Here is a 22,500-nt window from a genome sequence, read left to right on the forward strand (position 1 = left end):
GTGTGTGTGTGTGTGTGTGTGTGTGTGTGTGTGTGTGTGTGTGTGTGTGTGTGTGTGTGTGTGTGTGTGTGTGTGTGTGTGTGTGTGTGTGTGTGTGTGTGTGTGAGTCGGAGCTCATTCACATTCCCAGACGGTTGAAGTAGCGATCTGGGAAGTGTCCCAGTCTGTGGATACCTGCAGCGTGTAAATGTCACACATAATCCTCCGAACAACAGAGATAAGAACATTAAAAAAAGCTTTGTGACATCACAAACGCTGTTTAATGGAAAAAGAGGCGAGCTTCTGGCCTACAGTGATAAACAGCAATGATGCTGCTGGCTTGAAATTCACAAAACCTTCTTCAAGAGATTTTTCAGACAAAGAGAGAAGGGAACTTTCCTCTCAAGTCATCCATGCAAACTTTGAGGTTAATGTTGAAGCTGATGCACCAGCACCTCAATTCGTCTCATTCTGTCTTTTTTACTTTAGCTCTGTGTGTTGATAAACCAACGCTTTGTGGTAAAAATTTTATATCACAAGTATGTGTGATTTAGGGTTTTGAAGTCACGGTTCGTTACCCATAAGTAGACAGGTGTGAGTGCCGTTGCAATGATGTAAAGGCTCTTAGAGGATGGCCTGCTGTCAAGAAGAAAATAAAAGAAGCTGCTTCTCTCCAAGAAAAACATCAGGGACAGACTCAGAGTGCTGAGGACTGGAGGAAAGATATTTCTCTGATGAGTCCGTTTTCTGACATTTGAGGGCATCTGAAAAGGGATTATCTGGAGAAGAGGTGAGAGCTCCCATCAGTTCTATGTCCTCCATCAGTAAAGTGTCCTGAGACCATTTATGTGTGTGGAGAAGTGCTTCTTGGCCAAAGAAGCGAGCTCGATTACAGTTTTGCCTCAGAACAGAGACATGAATAAAGGATGGTACCTAAACATCCTCCCAGAGGAACTCCTCTAAATATCCAACAACAGTTTGGTGATGAACTAATGTCTAACAGCTCTAGGAACTTAATATCTGGGCCATTTCCAGGAAATTCCCCAGACCTTTATTTGACTTGTGATCAATTCCCAAGAGGTGGGAAGACAAAAAAACCTTAAAGAGCAAGTCACCCAAAAATCTACTTTTTTTTCTGATAAACTATATAAATGTGTGTCTAATCATGCTGCAGACACGTGTAGTCAATAGTTTTGCACTTTAGTGCATTTTAGTTAAAATTTACATTTTCTGCCTAAAGCTGTCAAAGTTGTGCTGTTGTCAGGTAAAAACTCAGCACTGCATTTGAATTTAAATCTGCCATCGCTATTGGCTAAGAGGTACCCTAGAACGTTAGCTGGTACCATATGATGTCACAATGTCGTTGTGAGCCTTTGTGTGTGTATTTGTTAGCGACTCCGCCCTCTCGGTCTGCTAGGCAACAGCATTTGTTGCATTTTTCAAACAGGAAGTGGGAGTGGAGTAATACTCTGGTAGGGGGGTGACTTGCTCTTTAACAATCATCTATGGGATTCTGCACCTTAACCGGCCAGATCAACATCCCATCCGAATAACCAGGGTACTCTGATAAAAAACGTTCCTGTAAGGGACGGTGTGCATTTTTCCTGGCAGTAGGGGGCAGTACATACCTAAATCGCTCTAAGCAAGCAGTATTTTTGTGTTGGAGTAAGACCTTACCAACGGATGGTCATTAGGGTCAAAGATCCCTGGGAGCGCAACCTCCAGCAAAAAAACAAGCACACCAGACTCCCTTTCATCACTGGCAACGAGTGAAGAGGTAAGCGTGTAAACAACGTTTATGAATGGCGAAAGTCATGTAACCATTTTTTTTTACAAATCAGTAGATGTGTTTTGTCCTCACGGGCTCCTGTAGAAGGAAATATTTTGTCTAATATGGCATCACCCAGAGACTTAGACCCATGTCTGTTTGAAAAACCCTATTTTTTAGAAATGGATTTGATAAATTGGTCATTCAACGCAATTGATAAGATGTTTTCAACAATGAGAACATAGCAGGGGGGCTCCCACATGCCCGCAAGGGACACACCCGGCGGGATATATGATGGATTCCTGGAAAGAGTGGAAGATCGTATGCCTCTCCCAGCTGTCCACTGAGGATGTCGAAGACGTGTGGATGTTTGGCCTGATGATCACTGGATTTCTTCTGATTGGAGTGGGAGGATATCTGGTTTTCTGGAAATTTGGGAAGACAGGAGCGATTGGAGGGCGACCCGCACCCACGGAGAGCACCGTCCGTGTGGAGACCTCACAGACTGGGACGCTACTCGAGGTGAATCGCAAGCTGGACAATGTTCTAGCTGCGATACCGGTATTAGTGTGCAAAATGGATGTCATCTCAGAGAGGGTAACCGGATGGTGTGGAGATGTTAAAAACCTAAATTGGCTTCACTGAAGGACTTGAATAATCAGTTACAGACTGAAGGCAGAGAGGAAAATTATCTCAGCCTGACCCAAATAAAGTCTTGTTATCCGAATCTGACGCCATGGCAGCCTTGAGATGCCAACAACAAACCCCCACGAAGGAATGCAGACAGATGCCGTGAAAACCCGACCTCCCCCCCCCCCACCCCCACCCCACCTTCGGATTGGTGGACTTCAGCCTGGCGAGGTCATCAACCTGTAGGAGTCAATGTGCTCTGCGCTCCTCCCAAGATCTCCCTCCTACCTGTGGCTACAGTGGCTGAGTGCCGTAGATGGCTGCTCTCGCTGGGGAAACAGGATCCCAGCCCCCCCCCTGCCTTCCTATTGTGATGTTGTGTTGTGTTATCTGTTGCTTATCTGTTTGAGGTGTGTTTTTTTTTTTGCAGAGCAAAGCTGCCCTCCTGGTGGGAGAGTAGCTATGAAGTGCCTTTTTCCCCCTCCTCCCGAATCAATTCCTCATGTTACCCTTTTCTCTCTCTATTAAGGTAGCGCGACTCGGGTTGCGAATGACCACAGTCACCTATTCTTGTCATGTGTCTTGCCCATGTATGTCTGATCTCTGAATTGTGTGTACTGAAACTCTAATTTCCCTCTGGGATTAATAAAGTTTGATTGATTGATTGATTGATTGATGATTGATTGATTGATGATTGATTGATTGATTGATTGATGATTGATTGATTGATTGCTTGATTGCTTGATGATTGATTGATTGATTGATTGATGATTGATTGATTGATTGATTGATTGATTGATTGATTGCTTGATTGATTGATTGATTGATTGATTGATTGATTGATTGATTGATTGATTGATTGATTGATTGATGATTGATTGATTGATTGATGATTGATTGATTGATTTGAAACATGATTTTTACATTCATATCTTACAAAGCTGCCAATATTTTTCAACAACTGGGCATCGTTTAACTCATTAACATTAGGATGTATAACTCCAGCGATTTATGGTAAAAACTACACATTGTCTCTTTAAAATCTTTGAGCAGTGATGTTGCAGCCTTGAGAGCGACATGCAAACATCTTCTTTCTGACCTCAGAGATACGTTTATACATTTACAGCCACAGAACGACGTAACAGACCAGGTGCATTCACTGCAATGACGTTACATCCGCTGTCAATTAGGCATTTGCTCAGCTGTAAAAGAGAAGGGCACAATGTGTGTGTGTGTGTGTGTGTGGGGGGGGGGGGGGGGGCTTGTATTTGTACCCTTGTGAAGACCGGATTTGGGATATTTACAAACCTTCTTACGACCGATGGTCCTTGTTAGGACCAAAACCCGGTCCTAATATGGAGTCCTCCCCAGGGGTTTACAGATGTGAACTGAGTTTTTGTTACAGATGTAGCGTCCAGAATTGGTCAGTTTTTCATGTACAGTTTGACCTCTTCAGTATCCGGTCATATGGAGACAGGAGCCTACATTTGTTGCCTTTAATCTGCCGATTAATCTTATGACTAATAAGGTTGATATTCTAAATTTATATAGAATATCACAGCTTATTGGTCATAAGTAAAGGTAATATATTAAACCCTCCATCTACATAATGGCGAGCCAGCCAGGAGGGTTAGGGTTAGGGTTAGGCATAGTGGATTCACTAAAATGAATGGAAGTCAATACAAAGTCCTAACATAGTTACAAATACAAGAATGTGTGTGTGTGTGTGTGTGTGTGTGTGTGTGTGTGTGTGTGTGTGTGTGTGTGTGTGTGTGTGTGTGTGTGTGTGTGTGTTAATTCTTTCTGAGAAAATGGATCTCTGGAGTGTGAAGCAGGTGGTGTTTTCAGCAGAATGGCGAAGCCAAATAGGTGACATTGAAAAGAAATGGAGAAGGGGGTTGGCTCTTTTGGTACTTTAGGTGTTATGCTTAATTCCTAATAATTGTACAGGTTAGATCACAACACAGGAATGGTGCAATGTTTTCACACAATCGGCTGAACAAATGGATAAAAGGGCAACAATAAATCCCAAAGACAGCGACAGGATGCTGTTGTTGAGGTGAACTCTTCTCAGGAGAGTGCAGAATGTGGTCAGGAACTAGTGGGTGTGGTGGGAAGAGATCCGATAACAGAATAAAGGGGGGGTCGACAAAGATAGCACTGAGGAACGGTTCAGAGTGGCACATTAGAGCCACACCACAACGAAGACAAATCCAGCAGACAAATGGAAAGTTTCTGCTGACGTGCCTGTAAATGAAGCCCGCCGGGACGTTCCAGCACTGTGATGTCGGCTGGCAGCTGAGATCACAGGCAGAAATAGATCGTCAGAGTGGGTCGTGGAATGTCTCCACCCTCTCGGAAATGACAGCCTAGTTTGAGGGACCACCTGGGAGAGAATGTGTGGAGATAAAGAAAGAGCCAAGGCACACAAAGAAGAGGAGAAGCTTTTGTAAACATCTACTTTGAGTTTTTGTGTCAGCCTTGTTGTTTATCTTCTCTGTGAAATGTTTCTAATAAACAGCTGAAACTGAACTGCAGCTTTGTGGTATGTGTCACTCATGATGTCCGCTGATCTGATTTTATTACACAATAACAACATAAAGCCATGCGTCCTTTCCAAATGGTCTGGTTTGGTCTTCTCCTCCTCCTCTCTGACTTCCATTAAATCTCTCAGAATATCCTCTAAATGAGACTATTATACCACTCCTCCATACAGTTTTGGGACAATCTGAATGATTATTTCTGATTCTAACAGGTCACTCTGAGTTTTTCATGCAGGCTGAACATGAAAATAGTCTCCTACACCGATCTCCTGCATTAGCTTCTGATAGAGAACAGACGGTGAGACTCTAGGATTAGAAAATCCTGACAGATCTACGTCAAGCAATCGCGTGCACTCGCCCATCTTGACTCGTGACGGGGAAAGCTGTTGTTTTAGCATCCAGCAAACAGCAGACAATGTCTCGGCTAGTAGAAGCTAACTATTAGCATTAGCAACTCCACCACACAGCGGAAGCTCTTCCAAGGTTGTGTTATTTGTGGGGATAAAACATCAACGTTGCAGAGTAAACAGAGTTAATGGTAGAGTCGTGTTGCTGTTATCCAATCCGAGGCGACCAGACATGCCCGTGCTGATGCAGGCACTACTGGGCTTTTTTGCCCTGAGTACAGGTATCAAGGCCCACCAGAGACCACTGCAAATGTACTGAACAAACAAGTGCTCTACACCTTTAAAGAGGCAATATGTATGAATTCCACAGTGAAATAATCACAAAACAGTCTAATGTCTCAATCATGTTGAAAAGAAGGTTATACTGAAACAACCGGCTGGGGGGTTGTCAGATTTTCTCCATTCAAAATAACTAAAGAAGGTTGTAGTTGAAGTCTACAGTCAGTGAGCCCGTTAGGTTGCCGAGTCTCAGATGAGCTAAAGCTACAGCGCTGGCGTTTGTAATTTAACACCAGCAGGCAGAAAGCTCTTGAGTTGTTTAAAGAACCGAAGCCAGTAAACAGGAGCGACCCAAAAGTTATTTCTTGTACCCCTAAGAAGTCACGGCATCTTTTTGTTTCACTCTAATATCGAGTAAAGAAGGCTAGAGGCTAACGCTGAGCTAACAGTGCTCCACCAGTCGGCTCCAGTTGGCTCCACCAACAACCAACAGCTCGACATTACATTGACATGTATGTGTGAAGTGAATAATGAGTCAATCATGGTGTTTTACTTCCTTTAATGAGTTGTTCAGAACTATAACAGCAAGATGACAAACAACCTCTAATGTCAGAATCATACTACCGTAATAAGTGTAGTAAGTGCTCCTTACCATAAAACACCCACGAGTGCTAACGCCAGATATATGTAACAATGTATTTATCTACTAATCAACTTACTGCACGTGACTCGTCTTGTTTGTTATCTAGAATCTTCTGGTGCTGATCCATAACTAGCAACAGCCGTGAACAAAATGGGAGTGAGAGTGACTTTGTTTTGGGAAAAGGGCTACAGTAATCAAGTCTGATCACAGGATGTCGTTCTTGTTTCATTCTTACATATTGCACCTTTAAATGAGTAAAGCCTATTGTTGCTTTTTACCATCAAGTGAAAATAAAGTTTTTAAATTTTAAAAGATTTTTTTCATTCTTTTGTCGCTCCAAATGTACTTTTAACAGAAATTTTGAAGGAAATTTCAATGCCGGTATTTTAAAGTTAAACATGTAGAAGGGGTAAATATGTTTTTTTTTAAGCTTAATATATTACCTTTACTTGTGAACAATAAGATGTGATATTCTATATAATATAGAGTATCACTCTGATTGATCTTTGAATCAGAAGAATTAGGATTCTTTGCTTTTTCAGTGATCATAACACACTTCGTATTAATTCAAAGTCAGGTTTATAAAAAGTAAGAAATTTATTTTCTAAACAAATTAAAAACAAGACAAGTTAAACAAGACAAATGTGATGGGTAACTGGGTGGTGATGAAACCAGGGACAACGATCTAAGTGAGACATCCTCATCTTAATCTGCTCCGGTAGGTAAATAAAATGTTTAAGATAACGTTAGCTTGATTTGTTAGCTTCCGTTCCGCTAATGGTGCGTTCGCTTTCTCCTCGGAACTCCGAATTTCCGACTAGAAGAACATGAACGCGCTCTAAAGTTTGGCTTCACTTTACTAAATGCGACGGGTGACTGGGTGAAGATGAAACCAGCGACAACGATTTAAGTGTGAGGCATCATCGTTTTAATCTGCTCCAGCAGCTAAACAAACTGTTTAAGATAACGTTAGCTTGATAAATTAGCTTCCATTGCCACCCTTGTTTTCAGCTAATGGTGCGTTCGCTTTCTCCTCGGAAATTCTAACTTCCCAGAAGGAAAAATCAAATGAAAAAAGACGGCAAAAGGAATGAAGATACGCAGTAAATTTAGTTCACAGTAAAGATATTTGCTTCAGTTTAATTATCAGCTTATAAAACTACAAGGACGATGTTAAAATACAAACAGTTGTATGTTATTTATCATGATATTTATCAAATATGGTTATATATTGAGAAAAATATATATTTAATTATAAAAGAGAATTAAAATATTAAACACTCAAAAGTATCTAAAATTGGTACCGTTAACTACTGGTATTGATTCCTAGGTACCGGGAATTAGTACCGGATCGATTCAAATGTCAAAGGTACCCATCCCTAATGATGACACAAACACATCTGTGGTTTCACACAAAAGACCAGAAAATACAACGCTGGCCTTTTGGTGGGATGCTGCAACTATGCAGGCAAATTTTAAATGTGACACAATAACAGTTAAAGAAAGCCTTTACGACACACATCAGGTAGAGTGATTCTGAATTTGCTAACTCTGGTTGGACCTATAGCTCCTGTTACACTCCACAGAGAGAGTTCAGACAGGCTTTTGGAGTCTTTCCCTTTTCAAGTCCCAAAACACACATTTTTCAAATGCTTCTCATGCAGGGGTGAAATGAGAAACGTCTGGAGGTAAAAAAAAAAAAAAAAGGGGGGGAGACCAGACAGAGTTGGCAACGGAGACTGTGGGAGAGGGGTGTCGAGAACCACGTTTCACAGACAGAGGGGGTGTGGGACTGGGGACGTTTTAGAAAACACCAAAATCTAATATTTCAAACTTCGTCGGGTTTTTATGAGGTTATGTGGCAAAAAGTAAACACTGCAAATCCCTGATCGTTATGAAGCAGACTACATACAAACACATGAGAGAGGACTCAGACGTAATCTGCTTTTTTGGTTCAGTAAGCACGGTGGTGAAGCCAGACAAAAGTAGCAGCAGTGTCAAAACAGCAGAGACATTCAGAGGCGCTCTCATTTCCCATAATAGTGAACAAGGGTGCGGTCTACTCCCTGCAGCGGAGACGTCCCGTCCTCATTCAGGCTGTCACCGATGAAGCCGTCTGAACGTGGGACATTTGTCAAAAACAGCAGGTCATGAGACCGGCTGCACCTCTTTCACATGAGATGGTTCAGATTCTGAAGCACTGAAACAACCCAGTGGGGTCACTTTGATGCCACAGCTCGTCGTCTACTTATCCGGGCTGTCTCTGGTGGAAAGCGTTACCTGTGTAAGGTATCACAGTCACATTATAGCACGAGTACAACCAAGGCAAGCCGCATCTCGAGCTGCAGCAGCACTGTAGACATATCTGTTTGTGTCCCGACTCTGGGAGTAAAATTAGCCCTTTGTTGATGGGTGTTGGCTTCACCCACACTGACTACGTTTACATGCAGCCAATATCCGGGTTATGATCGGGTTAAGGTCGGTATTCGGGTTTCTGAGTTGATCAGAATAACCCGTTTACAAGCATAAATAGAAAGAGTTACCCCTAACTTGCATAACCCGATTTAAATGCGGACGTTGGGGTAGCGTCAGGACGTATGGACTACGTCAAGACGCAATATCCGTCATTTCCGGTTCTTCTTTTCGGTTACCTTCTTGTATATTTCGCTGTCTCTGTACTTTCGGCCGTCAACAAAAGACATAATGTTCATACTTTTCACCAGACCGATGAAGACAGAGGTGTCCTCGTCACTCCAAAAGTGTGGTGCTGTGCCGCGACTCGCCATGTTGCTCCCAATTTGTTGTTTACTTCCGGAGTTCTGGCGCATACAAGACGTCTCGCTACTCAAAAGACCAAGATTCCTTGCGAACAGAGCATGCGCAGAACACAAGCTTTGATGGGGATATCCCGGTATGCGTTTACACGACCAAACATTCAGGTTAGAAAAGGGTTACCCCAGGTGTAGTAACCGGGTTTTTAAAAACCCGGTTATGAGCATATCCGGGTTTTTGGCGCTGTTTACATGGACCTGCGGAACCGGGTTACTGTGAATATTCGGGTTTTAAAAGGGTTACTGGCTTCATGTAAACACACTGAATGAGAGGGGAGAGAAAGTTGTTGCTGGAGACGTAGCAGAAAGTATTTGGCAGCATAATCGATTGCAGATGGCAGCCGTCGGGTGGATGTTAGGTCCACAGAGGTTCTTTGTGATGTCGAGGCCTGCCATAATCTAACAGGACCAAGCAGATTTCCTGTGTGTGTGTGTGTGTGTGTGTGTGCGTGCGTGCGTGCGTGCGTGCGTGCGTGCGTGCGTGCGTGCGTGTGTGTGTGTGTGTGTGTGTGTGTGTGTGTGTGTGTGTGTGTGTGTGTGTGTGTGTGTGTGTGTGTGTGTGTGTGTGTGTTTCTGGCCACCAGGCCCCACAGGAATTCCAGACTCACATGGGCAGCAGGAGCTCCGTCACAGGGAATAAACTGTGCCATGACTTCATACGATAGAACCGATGAATGATGGATCCGGGAATTTTAAGGAGTTCCGTGTAGTTTTAGTTTACGCTCATGGGCCTTGCTATAAGGAACACCTTGATTCTGCATGTCATGGACTCAACAAGGTGTTGTAAACTTCCTCAGAGTTTCTGCTCCTTCGTTGCACTAAAAAATGGAAATGTGGACTCTCGTCTTGCGGCATGCCTGGCAGACGTAAAGGGCTGGCTAGCGGCCAATTTGCTCAGGTTGAATGATTTAAAGACTGAGTCCATTGTCTTTGATACCCGCAATCCTTCTGGCTCTCATTCCACTTTTGATGGTTTATCCCTAAGCAGTGTGTAATAAGCCTCGGGGTAAAAGTGGATGCCAACCTCTCAATGACTCCTCAGATCAACTCAGTGGTGAGGTCTTGTTTTTATCAGTTACGCCGCCTAAAACTTGTTTAAGACCGATCTTAATCACTTGGAATCAGTCATCCACGCTTTCGTCACCTCTCGCTTGGACTACGCTAATGCACTATTAGTTGGAACTCCAGTCTCTGCCCTGAACCGGTTGCAGGTTGTCCAAAATGCAGCTGCTAGTTTTTTAACAAACACAAGTCGACATAGTCATATTACACCAGTACTGGAACGTCTTCACTGGCTCCCCATCACATTTCGTGTGCGTTTTAAGATACTGATGTTTGTTTTTAAAGCCCTACACGACCTAGCTCCTCCTTATCTGTCCGACCTGCTGACTCCCTATGTACCTACTCGTATGTTGAGGTCAGCTGACCGTCTACTGCTTTGCACTCCCCAGATGTCCTACAAATCACGAGGTGAACGTGCGTTTGTCCACGCTGCCCCCATGCTCTGGAACTCACTGCCCATTACAGTTAGGCTGGCATCCTCTCTGCCTGTTTTTAAATCTCGTTTAAAAACAAACTTTTATCACTTGGTTTTAAGACCGTGATTCATGTTATGGTATTATGATTTTATAGTTTTTACTGTTGTGTTTTATCTTCTCATTATTTTTTTCTTTTTTGTTTTAATTGAACCTGCCTGTTCAGCACTTTGGTCAGCTCTCACGCCGTGCCTTAAATTGTGCTATAGAAATAAAGTTGGTAGGGTGTGGTATCCCATTCCACCACACCCCAAAGTGTCTGGACTGGACTGAGATCTGGTGACTGTGGAGGTCGTTGGAGTCCAGTGAACTCATGGTCATGTAGCCAAGTAGCATCAGAGATGGGTCCATGTGGTCACAAAGGGATGAACATGGTCAGCAACAATACTCAGGTGGGACTGAGGGGTCCAGAGTGGGACCAGAACATCTGCCCACCACCAGCAGCAGCCTGAAGCGTTGACACAAGGCAGGATGGATCCATGCAGCGAGCTTGTTGGAAGATTACAGGAGTCACAGAGAGGGCAGAGACAACATCAGTCATGTAATCCTATCTGCAGCGCTGAAGCTTCTGGCATCAACGCTATGTGTTACTCATGACAACACTGTCCAGGAACGAGGGAGATGCACGACAGGGGCTGCAGCTTAAATCGTGTTGCCACAGTTAAGATTAATGAAAGCAAAGAGCTCAGAATGCTTCTCGTGTCGGGAATTCTGGTCAAACTTTTCCAAAACTTGGGGATTTCACAAATGTCAGTGTTTAATTCAAATATGTAAAAAGAAAATAAAAGAACAACACCTAATTATCAAATATGCAACAAAAAAAAGAGAGAAATTCACTGTAAGTTATTAATTTGGTTTCCAATCAATAATATAATTAATATTAATTTCAACACTATCACATCATCATGTAACACCACAAAGTGAGCGCTTTAGCCTTCAGACTCCTCGCCTGTGGGACATGACTACCACCAACCGCACTACAGTCATGTCACCCAGACTGTAAGGGCACACACACACACACACACACACCTTACTGATGATCATGTCCTGATTTGGTTAGAAACATGATTTGATCCTGAGTTAAACTCCACAGATGCCTTCTTCTCATGAGTATTCCAGCGTTATTCTACGAGAGAGAATGTGCACACCATGTGAACACACTTCCTTATCTGTCTGAAAGACACATCCTGATGTTTCTGGCGAGCTGGCAAACCCTGGACAGGTCGTCCATCACATGGCCACATCCAGGAAGAGTCAAACACCTGTCTTTTCACTCAGACACCAGGAGTGCCCTTCGCCTGCCGTCCTCTGTGGTCGTAACTGCCCCATGGCCTCATTCCCCTAGAGCTGTGCAGCTCCAGGCTGCCGTGTCTTCACCGTGGTCCCAGCCCCCTTCGGAGTGCACAAAGCCTCCATTGTAAGGCTGCCCCCTCTGCCTGTACTCCACTCTTTTCCCCCCGTAAACTATTTCCCCTTCTGCACCCTCTTGTCTTTCCCTGACTCCCTAAAGATCTGCTCGGCTCTTTGGGGTTTTTACCTCATCTCATTTCCAAACTGCTCATCCTGCAACCCTCACAATCAAAGCAGCAGCCTGTTTCTAAACATCTCCCTAAATGTTAAGCCCTCCAACATTCCCTTCTCTCTCCTCATTTGTCCTACACCCTTCTCCTTACAGAAGCGACTTATCGTTAATTAGCGTGAATTACAGTAATCCAGTCTTGATGTAATAAATGCATGAACTAGTTTTTCAGCATCACTCCTGGAAAGGATGCTTCTAATCCTAGCAATATTCCGAAGGTGGAAAAAGGAAATCATACAAACCTGATTAACCTGGGATTTGAATGACATGTCCTGGTCAAAGATAACACCAAGGTTCCTTACTTTGTTCTTGGAGATTAATGTAATGCCATTCAGGTCACGTGATTGGCTAAGCAATTCCCTTTTCTGGATTTCTGGTCTAAAGATGAGAACTTCCGTCTTGTCTTGATTAAAAAGCAAAGATTTTAGAGTCATCCAATTTTTTATGTCCTCAAGACAAGCCTGTAACCTACCCAACCGATTAGGTTCATCAGGGTTAATGGATAAATATAACTGAGTATCGTCAGAAGAAGAAGAAGAAAATATCATTTCTATAGCACCTCTCAAGATAAAAATCACGAGGCGCTTCACAAAAACAAAAACAAAAAGTAAAAATATAAAAAAGCATTTAGAAAATGTTTAAAAATATATTTAAAATGAGCTAAAATAGGCAGTTGGGATTTAAAAGAAAAAATGTTAAGAAAGAGAGAGAGTGAATAGGAAAGAGGGAAATCAGTGGATCCTGAGGAAGGTGGAATAGGTGGGGAGAGCAGAATAAAGAGAGAGTGGTGAAGAAGGTCATACAAAAGCCAGCTTGAACAGGTGAGTCTTCAGCTGCTTTTTGAAGGAGACCACTGAGTCCACTGATCTCAGACTCAGGGGGAGAGAGTTCCAGTGTCTGGGGGCCACAGCAGCAAACGTGGACAGCATAACAGTGGAAGTTTATCCCATGCTTTCTAATGATTTTGCCAATTGGGAGCATATATATAGTGAAAAGAATTGGTCCAAGCACTGAACCCTGTGGTACTCCACAAGTAACCCTGGAGTATGAAGAATATTTGTCATGTACGTTTACAAAATGAAATCTATCAGACAGGTAGGATTTAAGTAGTAAATGGTAAATGGCCTGCATTTGATATAGCGCCTTCTAGAGTCCTGGAACCCCCCAAGGTGATTTACAACACAACCAGTCATTCACCGATTCACACCCACATTCACACACTGATGGTGATGTGCTACGATGTAGCCACAGCTGCCCTGGGGCGCACTGACAGAGGCGAGGCTGCCAAGCACTGGCGCCACCGGTCCCTCCAACCACCACCAGCAGGCAACGTGGGTTAAATGTCTTGCCCAAGGACACAACGACAGCGACAGACTGAGCGGGGCTCGAACCTGCAACCTTTCGATTACGGGGCGAGCACTTAACTCCTGTGCCACCGTCGCCCACGCCTAGCACCGTTCCTTTGATCCCTACAACATGTTCAAGTCTTTCTAAAAGAACATTGTGATCAACTGTGTCAAAAGCAGCGCTGAGATCTAACAAGACTAGAACAGACACAAGATTCTTATCTGAGGCCATGAGAATATCATTTGTAACTCTCACTAATGCAGTTTCAGTGCTGTGATACTCTCTAAAACCAGACTGAAATTCCTCAAACAGAGCATTAGTGTTTAAATGCTCACATACTTGGATGGCCACTATTTTCTCCAGGACTTTGGGTAAAAATGGAAGGTTAGATATTGGTCTATAATTCATTGGGTCATCTGGATCCAGAGAAGGCTTCTTAAGTGAAGGTTTGATTACAGCAACCTTAAAATCCTGTGGTACATACCCATTTACTAAGGATAGATTGATTATATCTAGAATGGGGGCAGTAACCAAAGGAAATGTATCTTTAAATAATTTGGTTGGGATTGGATCTAAAATGCAAGTTGAAGGTTTAGATGAAGCTAATATTTTTGATAACTCTGAAAGCTCAACTGGATCAAAATGGTTCAAACACAGATGAGGTTCTACAGTTACCTCTATTAAGCTATTATTAGGTGCTTTTTACCAATGCTGTAATTCTAACATTAACTGGCCATAAATTAAGAGTTTAATCATAATAAGTCATTCACAATGGTTTGTTGAGTGAAAGTAAACGGTTTGTTGCTAATTAACGCACATACTAATGAGCTCAAATCAATATGTGGCTTTTAAAGAAGTAATTCAAGGGGAATAGTTATTCTGCATTAATAACCAAACATATTATGTTCTGGTATTATGTCAATGAACTCCAAACTCCACATGTTAATAGAGCCTAAACAACAATCAATTAACCACTTGTAAGCAAGAACATGTTCCCCATTCTAAAGTCAGATTTTGTTCGTACCTTATTACTAGTAGTTTAGTATTAATTAACCACTTAAAGGCAAGAATAAGATCCCCTTGAGTTACTTCGTTAAAAGCCACATATTGATTTGAGCTAATTAGTATGTGAGTTAATCAGCAACCAACCATTATGAATGGCTTATTATGATAAAACTCTTAATTTATGGCCTATTAATGTTAGAATTACAGCATTGGTAATAAGCTGTTAATAAGTGCTTAATAATGACTAGTTCACACTTAGTAGTCCACTAATATGCATATTAATTGGCAGCTAATTAATGGTTAATTTGTGTTCCCTAAACTAAAGTGTAACCAAAACTTCCAACTCAGGGATTTAAACTCAATCACGACGAATCCAAAGAAATCCAAGCATAGATTATGCTTTCTGGGTATCTTTGCCCTTTGATAAAAACAGCTGCTTAGCTTCTAGATACCAAAGATTTTCATGATCGTGATGTGTAATCGAGTTCGACTGCCTCTAAGGGCAGCTGGCATTCGCAGCGCTGCTCGTGTTCTTCATTCTGGCGAGGCTGGAAGCAGAAACTGTCAGAAACTCAGACATTAATGAAAGTATGCATGCACAGGAAGCCTGTCGTGCACGGTTATGTTTTTCCTGACAAGCTGAAAGGTTAAATAAGTGAGTTTAACAGTTAGACAGAGTGCTGGCTAACCCTAACCACCAGGGGCGTAACCTGACATGAAAAAATGATTTGAAGGTGCGCTTTCTGTACACTTGCCCCCTGCTGCTTCCTGAACAAAGACTATGCAGAGCAACACGAAGCAAACTGAGCTGAAACAGAGCATCCAGCGGAGCTGCGGTTTGAATTTTTCAAGTTCGCCAGAATGCCTTGAAGGATGTGGGGAATTTTCCTCTTTGGCGTTTTCCAAACCAGATCATTCTGGCTGAAAAACTTAAAAGAGGAAGGAAAAGAAATAGAAAATAAAGCAGGAAAAAATGGTTGAAATGAGAAAGTCAGTCTGGGAAGTGATTAGAAAAGAGCCAGAGTTGACTTGAGAGCGCTGAAGGACACTATGTGAAAGGGACAGTGACCATATTACATAGACTGAAACAATCCAAGACACAAAAACAAGCTGGAACGCTGTCCCTCAACAAGTGGCACCTTTACTCCAGATCCAGAGGGAAGGCTATAATGTGCAGGTATCCATGGTGGCGAATTATCCCAGGAGTTCAGCAGAGGAGATGTTCAGACGAATGTCAAAGCTTTACAGCGACGCAGCTGTATTAGTTAGCACGGCGTGGAAGGAAAATGTGAAACAGGGGTGACCTATTTCCACTGCATGCCTGTTACAAGTGTCCAAAAGAGTAAGCAGGGCAAAAGGGGGTCAGGGAAGGAAACTGGGGCACAAGAGACACGTCCTATTTATCTGGAACAAACAGCTTACAGAGTGATAACATGAGTGGAAGTGCTTTTGTGTGCTGGTTTACAACGAAGAACACCTCAACGGAGCAAAAGGGGAACCTGATCCAAGAGATTTAAATATTTCACAGGAAGAATTTTGACTGAATTTATTAACCCTCCCACTGTCTTTATGGGTGACCCCGCGAGGAAAGTTGACCATTGAGCAGGATTGATGGTTTATCCCTTGAGGTCCACGTGGCAGGGGTGAGGTGGGAGGGTTAAAGAGTAAACACCACATGGAAACGTTGGTTTTCCTAAAAGGACGTGTGTTTGGACCCGGTTTAGTCCGGGGGGAGGTGGGACGGCAAAGACAAGAGTGAGTCGTGGTGGATGGCTGCTTATACTGAGCCAGGATCCTCTGGAGGTTTCTTCCTGTTAAAAGGGAGTTTTCCTCTCCACTGTCGCTAAATGCTTGCTTAGTATGAGGATTGCTGTAAAGACTCTGCTTCATTTTCAACAACATTTTGATGGATAGTTTCAGAAATTAATGGTAAAAATTACATCTCCTTAATGAGCTGAACTGTATTGGAGTGTTTACAGTGTGAAGTTCCTAGAGATGACTCTTGTCGTGATTTGGTGCTTTATAAATAAACTGAACTGAATTGAAGAAGAAAAAGAAGAAATGATCTTTTATATAGCGCCTCTCAAGAAAAGAATCACACGGCGCTTCCCAAGAACAACAATTATATATATATATATATATATATATATATATATATATATAATGATTGAAAACATAAAAATTAGAAAAAGAAGCACCATGAGATTAAAGGTGTGGTTCACTCGTTTGATTAATGGGTGTGCAGTGGTTTCATCTTGTAAGTCGTGTTCTGGGTACAAAAAGCCCTGGTGCACCTGTTTCAGGATCCAGAAGATTGCCAGATCAGAGAAGAGCTCAGGATTTAGAGTTCTACTTCCTGATATGTGGACATCTCATCTCTGATTGGCTAACAGCAACATGACTCTACCACTGACTCTCTTTGCTCTCCAACGTTGATGTTTTATCTCCACAAATAACACAAGCCTGGAGGAGTTCTGCTGTGTGGTGGAGCTGCTAATGCTAATGAATAACGCCCCCTAGCCGAGATTTTATGTTGTTTCCAGGACTTCAATAGCCTGACCAGCCAGCTCATCAGATCTCAACAGTATCACCAGATGCAGTTAAAAAGGACTTGCAGGTTAAAGACTCCTTTTTATTTTTAACAATTTAAATATTTATTTTGTGCATTAAAACACTATTTAAAGTAAATAAATTACACGGGCTGCACGGTGACGCAGTGGTTAGAATACTCAAAGAATACATAGCTCCACCCACTCCTGCCATCATACATTAGACCTTGTGCTGCCTTATGGCATAGAGTGTGAGGAAGTAACAATATTTCCGCATAATCCAGTCCTCTCGGACCACTTTCTGATAACCTTTGAGTTTTTTATAACTGAGTTCTCGAGACATGAAAATAAATTTCACTATAGTCGGTCTCTATCTGACAATGCAGTTGCGTCTTTTAAATCAACTGTTCCATCTTTACTGTCCTCAGCATCTCAGAGGAACATATCAGAGGGCAATATTTTCAGTTCTAGACCCTCACAAATTGATGCTTTAGTCCATCATGTTAATTCCTCTTTACGTGTGGCATTAGATGATGTTGCCCCTTTAAAAAAGAAGGTAATTAGGGACAGGAAGTTGGCTCCCTGTTTAATTCTCATTTACGAGCTTTAAAACAAAACTCTAGGAAATTGGAGAGAACATGGCGATCTAAGCACCATGAGGAGGCCTACCTATCCTGGAAAAATAGTCTTGTGCTTTATAAAAATAAGCTTCAACAAGCTAGAACTGCTTATTTTTCATTGCTAATTTAAGAGAATAAGAATAATCCTAAATTTCTTTTCAGTACAGTTGTCAAACTTACACAGAATCATAGCTCTGAACCATCTATTCCCTTAGCCCTCAGCAGCAATGACTTTATGGGATTTTTTACAAGTAAAATTAATTCTATTAGAAACAAAATCTTTAGCATCCTTCCTAATGTGATTTCTTCTTCCTCAGTAAGTGAGGCAGCATCAGAGGTAACTGTAGAACCTCATCTGTAATTGAACCGTTTTGATCCAGTTGAGCTTTCAGAGTTATCAAAAATAGTAGCTTCATCTAAACCTTCCACTTGCACTTTAGATCCAATCCCAACCAAATTATTTAAAGAAGCATTTCCTTTGGTTACTGCCCCCATTCTAGATATAATCAATCTATCGTTAGTAAATGGATATGTACCACAGGATTTTAAGGTTGCTGTAATCAAACCTTTTCTTAAGAAGCCTTCTCTGGATCCAGATGACCCAATGAATTATAGACCAATATCTAACCTTCCATTTTTACCCAAAGTCCTGGAGAAAATAGTGGCCATCCAAGTATGTGAGCATTTAAACACTAATGCTCTGTTTGAGGAATTTCAGTCTGGTTTTAGAGAGTATCACAGCACTGAAACTGCATTAGTGAGAGTTACAAATGATATTCTCATGGCCTCAGATAAGAATCTTGTGTCTGTTCTAGTCTTGTTAGATCTCAGTGCTGCCTTTGACACAGTTGATCACAATGTTCTTTTAGAAAGACGAACATGTTGTAGGGATCAAAGGAACAGCGCTAGCCTGGTTTAAATCATGTCTGTCTGATTTTGTAAACGTACATGACAAATCGTCTTCATACTCCAGGGTTACTTGTGGAGTACGACAGGGCTCAGTGCTTGGACCATTTTTTATTTACTATATATATGCTCCCAATTGGTAAAATCATTAGACAGCATGGGATAAACTTCCATTGTTCTGCTGACGATACTCGGTTATATTTATCCATTAACCCTGATGAACCTAATCGGTTGGGTAGATTACAGGCTTGTCTTGAGGACATAAAACATTGGATGACTCAAAACTTTTTGCTTTAAAATCAAGACAAGACGGAAGTTCTCATCTTTGGACCTGAAATTCAGAAAAGGAAATTGCTTAGTCAATCACCTGACCTGAATGGCATTACATTAATCTCCGAGAACAAAGTAAGGAACCTTGGTGTTATCTTTGACCAGGACATGTCATTCAAATCCCAGGTTAAACAGGTTTGTACCAGCTCCCAGCTTTAGTCCGTGAGGCAGACACTTTGTCTACTTTTAAGAATAGGCTTAAAATATTTTTATTTGATAGGGCCTATGGTTAAAATCTGATGTTAGCCTAGATCTGGACAAGTGGGGGAGTAGAGGGAGGTGGAGTGTACAGTCAGTAAAGATGGCTCTCCCTTGCCCTGCCTCCAACATGCCTCCATCTAAAAGGCTAGGTTATCCAGAGTTATCTCTGTAGTTATGCTGCTATAGGCTTAGACTGCTGGAGGATACACTGACCACTTTCCACACTCGACTACTTTCTTCTACAATCTGCTCTTTAACTGTATTATTTTCTGCAATTTCAGCTGTTAACTTTATTTTTTCTCTAAGTGTTTTTCTCCCCAGAAGAAGCTACAATGATGTTCTGCTGAGCTGTGGTGGCCTCATGTAGGGGGCCATCGTCTAGCACACTGCTGCTAACCACTTAAACGTTCTCCCTCTCCTGATATTAACACTTTACTCTCTTTGACGTTGGATGTGCTACTACTAGTTTACCCGTTTAATTATAGATTCAGTAGGATAAATACAATAAAGTTTATCTCTCACCAAATAGAATATTTACTAAGACATCACAATATAACCATAGAAACACTACTTGGTGTGTGTGTGTGTGTGTGTGTGTGTGTGTGTGTGTGTGTATGTGTGTGTGTGTGTGTGTGTGTGTGTGTGTGTGTGTGTGTGTGTGTGTGTGTGTGTGTGTGTGTGTGTGTGTGTGTGTGTGTGTGTGTGCGTGTGTGCGTGTGTGTGTGTGCGCCTGCTCGGTCTTCTCGATCCCCAGTGAGTCGTGGAGGATGACTGCTTATACTGAGCCAGGATCCTCTGGAGGTTTCTTCCTGTTAAAAGGGAGTTTTCCTCTCCACTGTCGCTATATGCTTGCTTAGTATGAGGATTGCTGTAAAGACTCTGACACTAGTCAGTGACTCGATGCAATTTGCTGGGTTCCTTATATAGGAAACATTATTTCTGATTGGCTTAATGAACTGACCTGAATTGGAATGTTTATTATGTGAAGTGCCTTGAGACGACTCTTGTCGTGATTTGGCGCTTTATAAATAAACTTGAATTGAATTGAATTGAATAGAATAGAACTGAATTGAATTGAATTGAGTTTAGTTCAATTGAGTTGAATTGAATAGAGCTGTTGCCTTGCAGCAAGGAGGTCCTGGGTTCACATCCCGACCTGGGATTTCTGCATGGAGTTTGCATGTTCTCCCTGTGCATGCGTGGGTTCCCTCCAGGTACTCCAGCTTCCTCCCACAGTCCAAAAGCATGACTGTCAGGTTGATTGGTTTCAATAACAAATTTTATGCATATAATTAGTAAAACAGCCGCTGACAGGAAATTAGTGAACAGTTTTGTTCATGTTTAGATTGTTTATAGAGTCAGAAGAGAGGAAAGAGAAGAAGAAAAGGACACATTAATCACATTTTTATGAATAAATAATGAGGCTGAGGCTGCTATCACCATATGATCAGATGTGGTAAGGACCAGATCATTTTTTGGGCCCAAAAGGCTTACAGTAGCAGTATATTTATTTGGGGTTGTCATAACTAGATCACCGTGGGGTCAAGTACGAAACAGCTGTTGCTTGAGGTATGAAACTGCCCTGCAAAGTAATCTCTGCTACCCCAGCAGCAGGTCCAGTTAATGACGACCTGAAGACAGACATTATTAAACCTGTTCTCTCCTCCCCTTCTTACTTTCACCACAAATCCCTTTGTGGGTCCAGGCAAGCCTCTCACTACTCACGCTGTGATATTACAGATCTCAGCCGAAATCACGCAACGGGCACCTTGAACCACAGAAATCTCCCAAAACAGTCTAAATGAAAACGCCAGCTAGAATCCTAAGACTTAAAGCGTCTGGTTACCATTCACATAACCGCCAATTACAACATTAAAGGGACAGTTCAGATCTTTTGAAGTGAAGTCAAAATGCTACAAAGAATTCGATCTTTGAAGGGCATCTGTTTGGAAAACACAGTGACGCAGTTGGTAGCTCTGTTCCACTAAATCCCTCTCACATACAGCAATCTCAGCAGTTTTATTCTTCACTGTTTCTGCTGTACCTTCTGGAAATAGCCGCTGCTGGCCACGCCCACCCATCCCCTTATTATTTGCTAAGAAGTTAGAGGCTCAGATGTCTGGGAGGGACTCAGAGTAGAGCTGCTGCTCCTCCACGTCCAGAGCAGAAGCCTCCCTAAGCAACGAGAAAGGGTGGGTGGTTCTATGCTGATGTCCCTTATTGTGACATCACAATAGGGGACATTTTCAAATTGCTAATAGAAGCAAATGTTTCCTGACGCCAAACACTGACAGAAACTGGATGGACTATTTGTATTGGTGTGGATCCATTGGAGAGTTTATGGAGGCAGTAGAGGTCCACATGGCAGGGCAAAAAATGCAAAAGTTAAATTTTGCATAATTTGTCCTTTTTTAAAAGTGTCGACACGAACCCAGGGTTTCCCCCAGCATTTTATAAGGCTGGCCACCCGCCAGGCTAAGCATCATGCCCCGCCCACCTCCCCGACCCTATCGTGACTGCTGACACGAACGGCGAAGCAAAACTGGAGCCCTCCATCTGGTGAGAAACAGCAGCGGAACCTGTGCAACCCCCCCCCCACACACACACACACACACACACACACACACACACGAAGGAGCGCTGCGGGATGGAGAGTGCGATCCCCCACACCTCCCCCGACAGCTGAAGCTGCCGGGCTTAGCTCATTTTCTGAGGGAAACCCTGCAAACCGCTATACCAATTTGAGATTAGAGCTTTTTTCAGCCGGACCCAGAACTCTCTTAGCTCGTCTGTCTGGTCAGGCTAAATAGATTAGCTCACTCAAAGAGAATAAAGATTTACAGTTCATACTTTTCCCCAAAACCCCATTAGCAAAGATCTGACCTAGCCCTTCAATAACAGGTGATTCCTCAGACGTGCTCAGTGATGCTGCATCAACCTACTCCAAGATCAAATTAACAAACCATTTTTATCAACTCGTGCAACAATACCAGTGTGTACAATATCACTCTCCAAGCTGATGACATCACGGTGAACTTTACCTTGAAGCATGCAGCGGTACGCCGACTCGGAGATGGCGTAAATGTGCGGGGGCATCTCATGCCTCTTCTTTCCTCGGTACATCTCAATGATGTTCTCTGAATAAATGGGCAGGTTCTTGTAGGGGTTGATGACCACGCAGAAAAGGCCGGAGTATGTCTGCAATTACAATAAATAATACAAAAACAACATAAGTAGGGCGGAAAGGACGTCAAATTGGTAGATCTGTGTTCTGTGATTTAAAGGCAGGTGTGCATTCCTACTGTTTCACATCATCGGGCATGCATTGTATCAGTCAGCCAAGGCTTATCATTACACACTTTTTAAGAGGTGACATCATCAGAGCAGGCGTGTAACACAACATCAGAC

General features: G+C 42.5%; 1 protein-coding gene across 3 annotated transcripts in view; it reads right to left on the reverse strand.

Moving 5' to 3' along the window:
• Window positions 1–22,500, reverse strand: part of LOC107376256 (myosin-10) — a 93,190-nt gene that overhangs the window by 59,139 nt on the left and 11,551 nt on the right. For all 3 annotated transcript variants that reach the window (XM_015945266.3, XM_015945265.3, XM_015945267.3), the window contains exon 3: window positions 22,134–22,290. In XM_015945266.3, coding sequence (XP_015800752.3) covers window positions 22,134–22,290 — 157 coding nt within the window. The remainder of the gene's footprint in view (window positions 1–22,133; window positions 22,291–22,500) is intronic.

This window comes from Nothobranchius furzeri, chromosome 12 (genome assembly GCF_043380555.1).
Source record: "Nothobranchius furzeri strain GRZ-AD chromosome 12, NfurGRZ-RIMD1, whole genome shotgun sequence".
Lineage (NCBI taxonomy): Eukaryota > Metazoa > Chordata > Actinopteri > Cyprinodontiformes > Nothobranchiidae > Nothobranchius > Nothobranchius furzeri.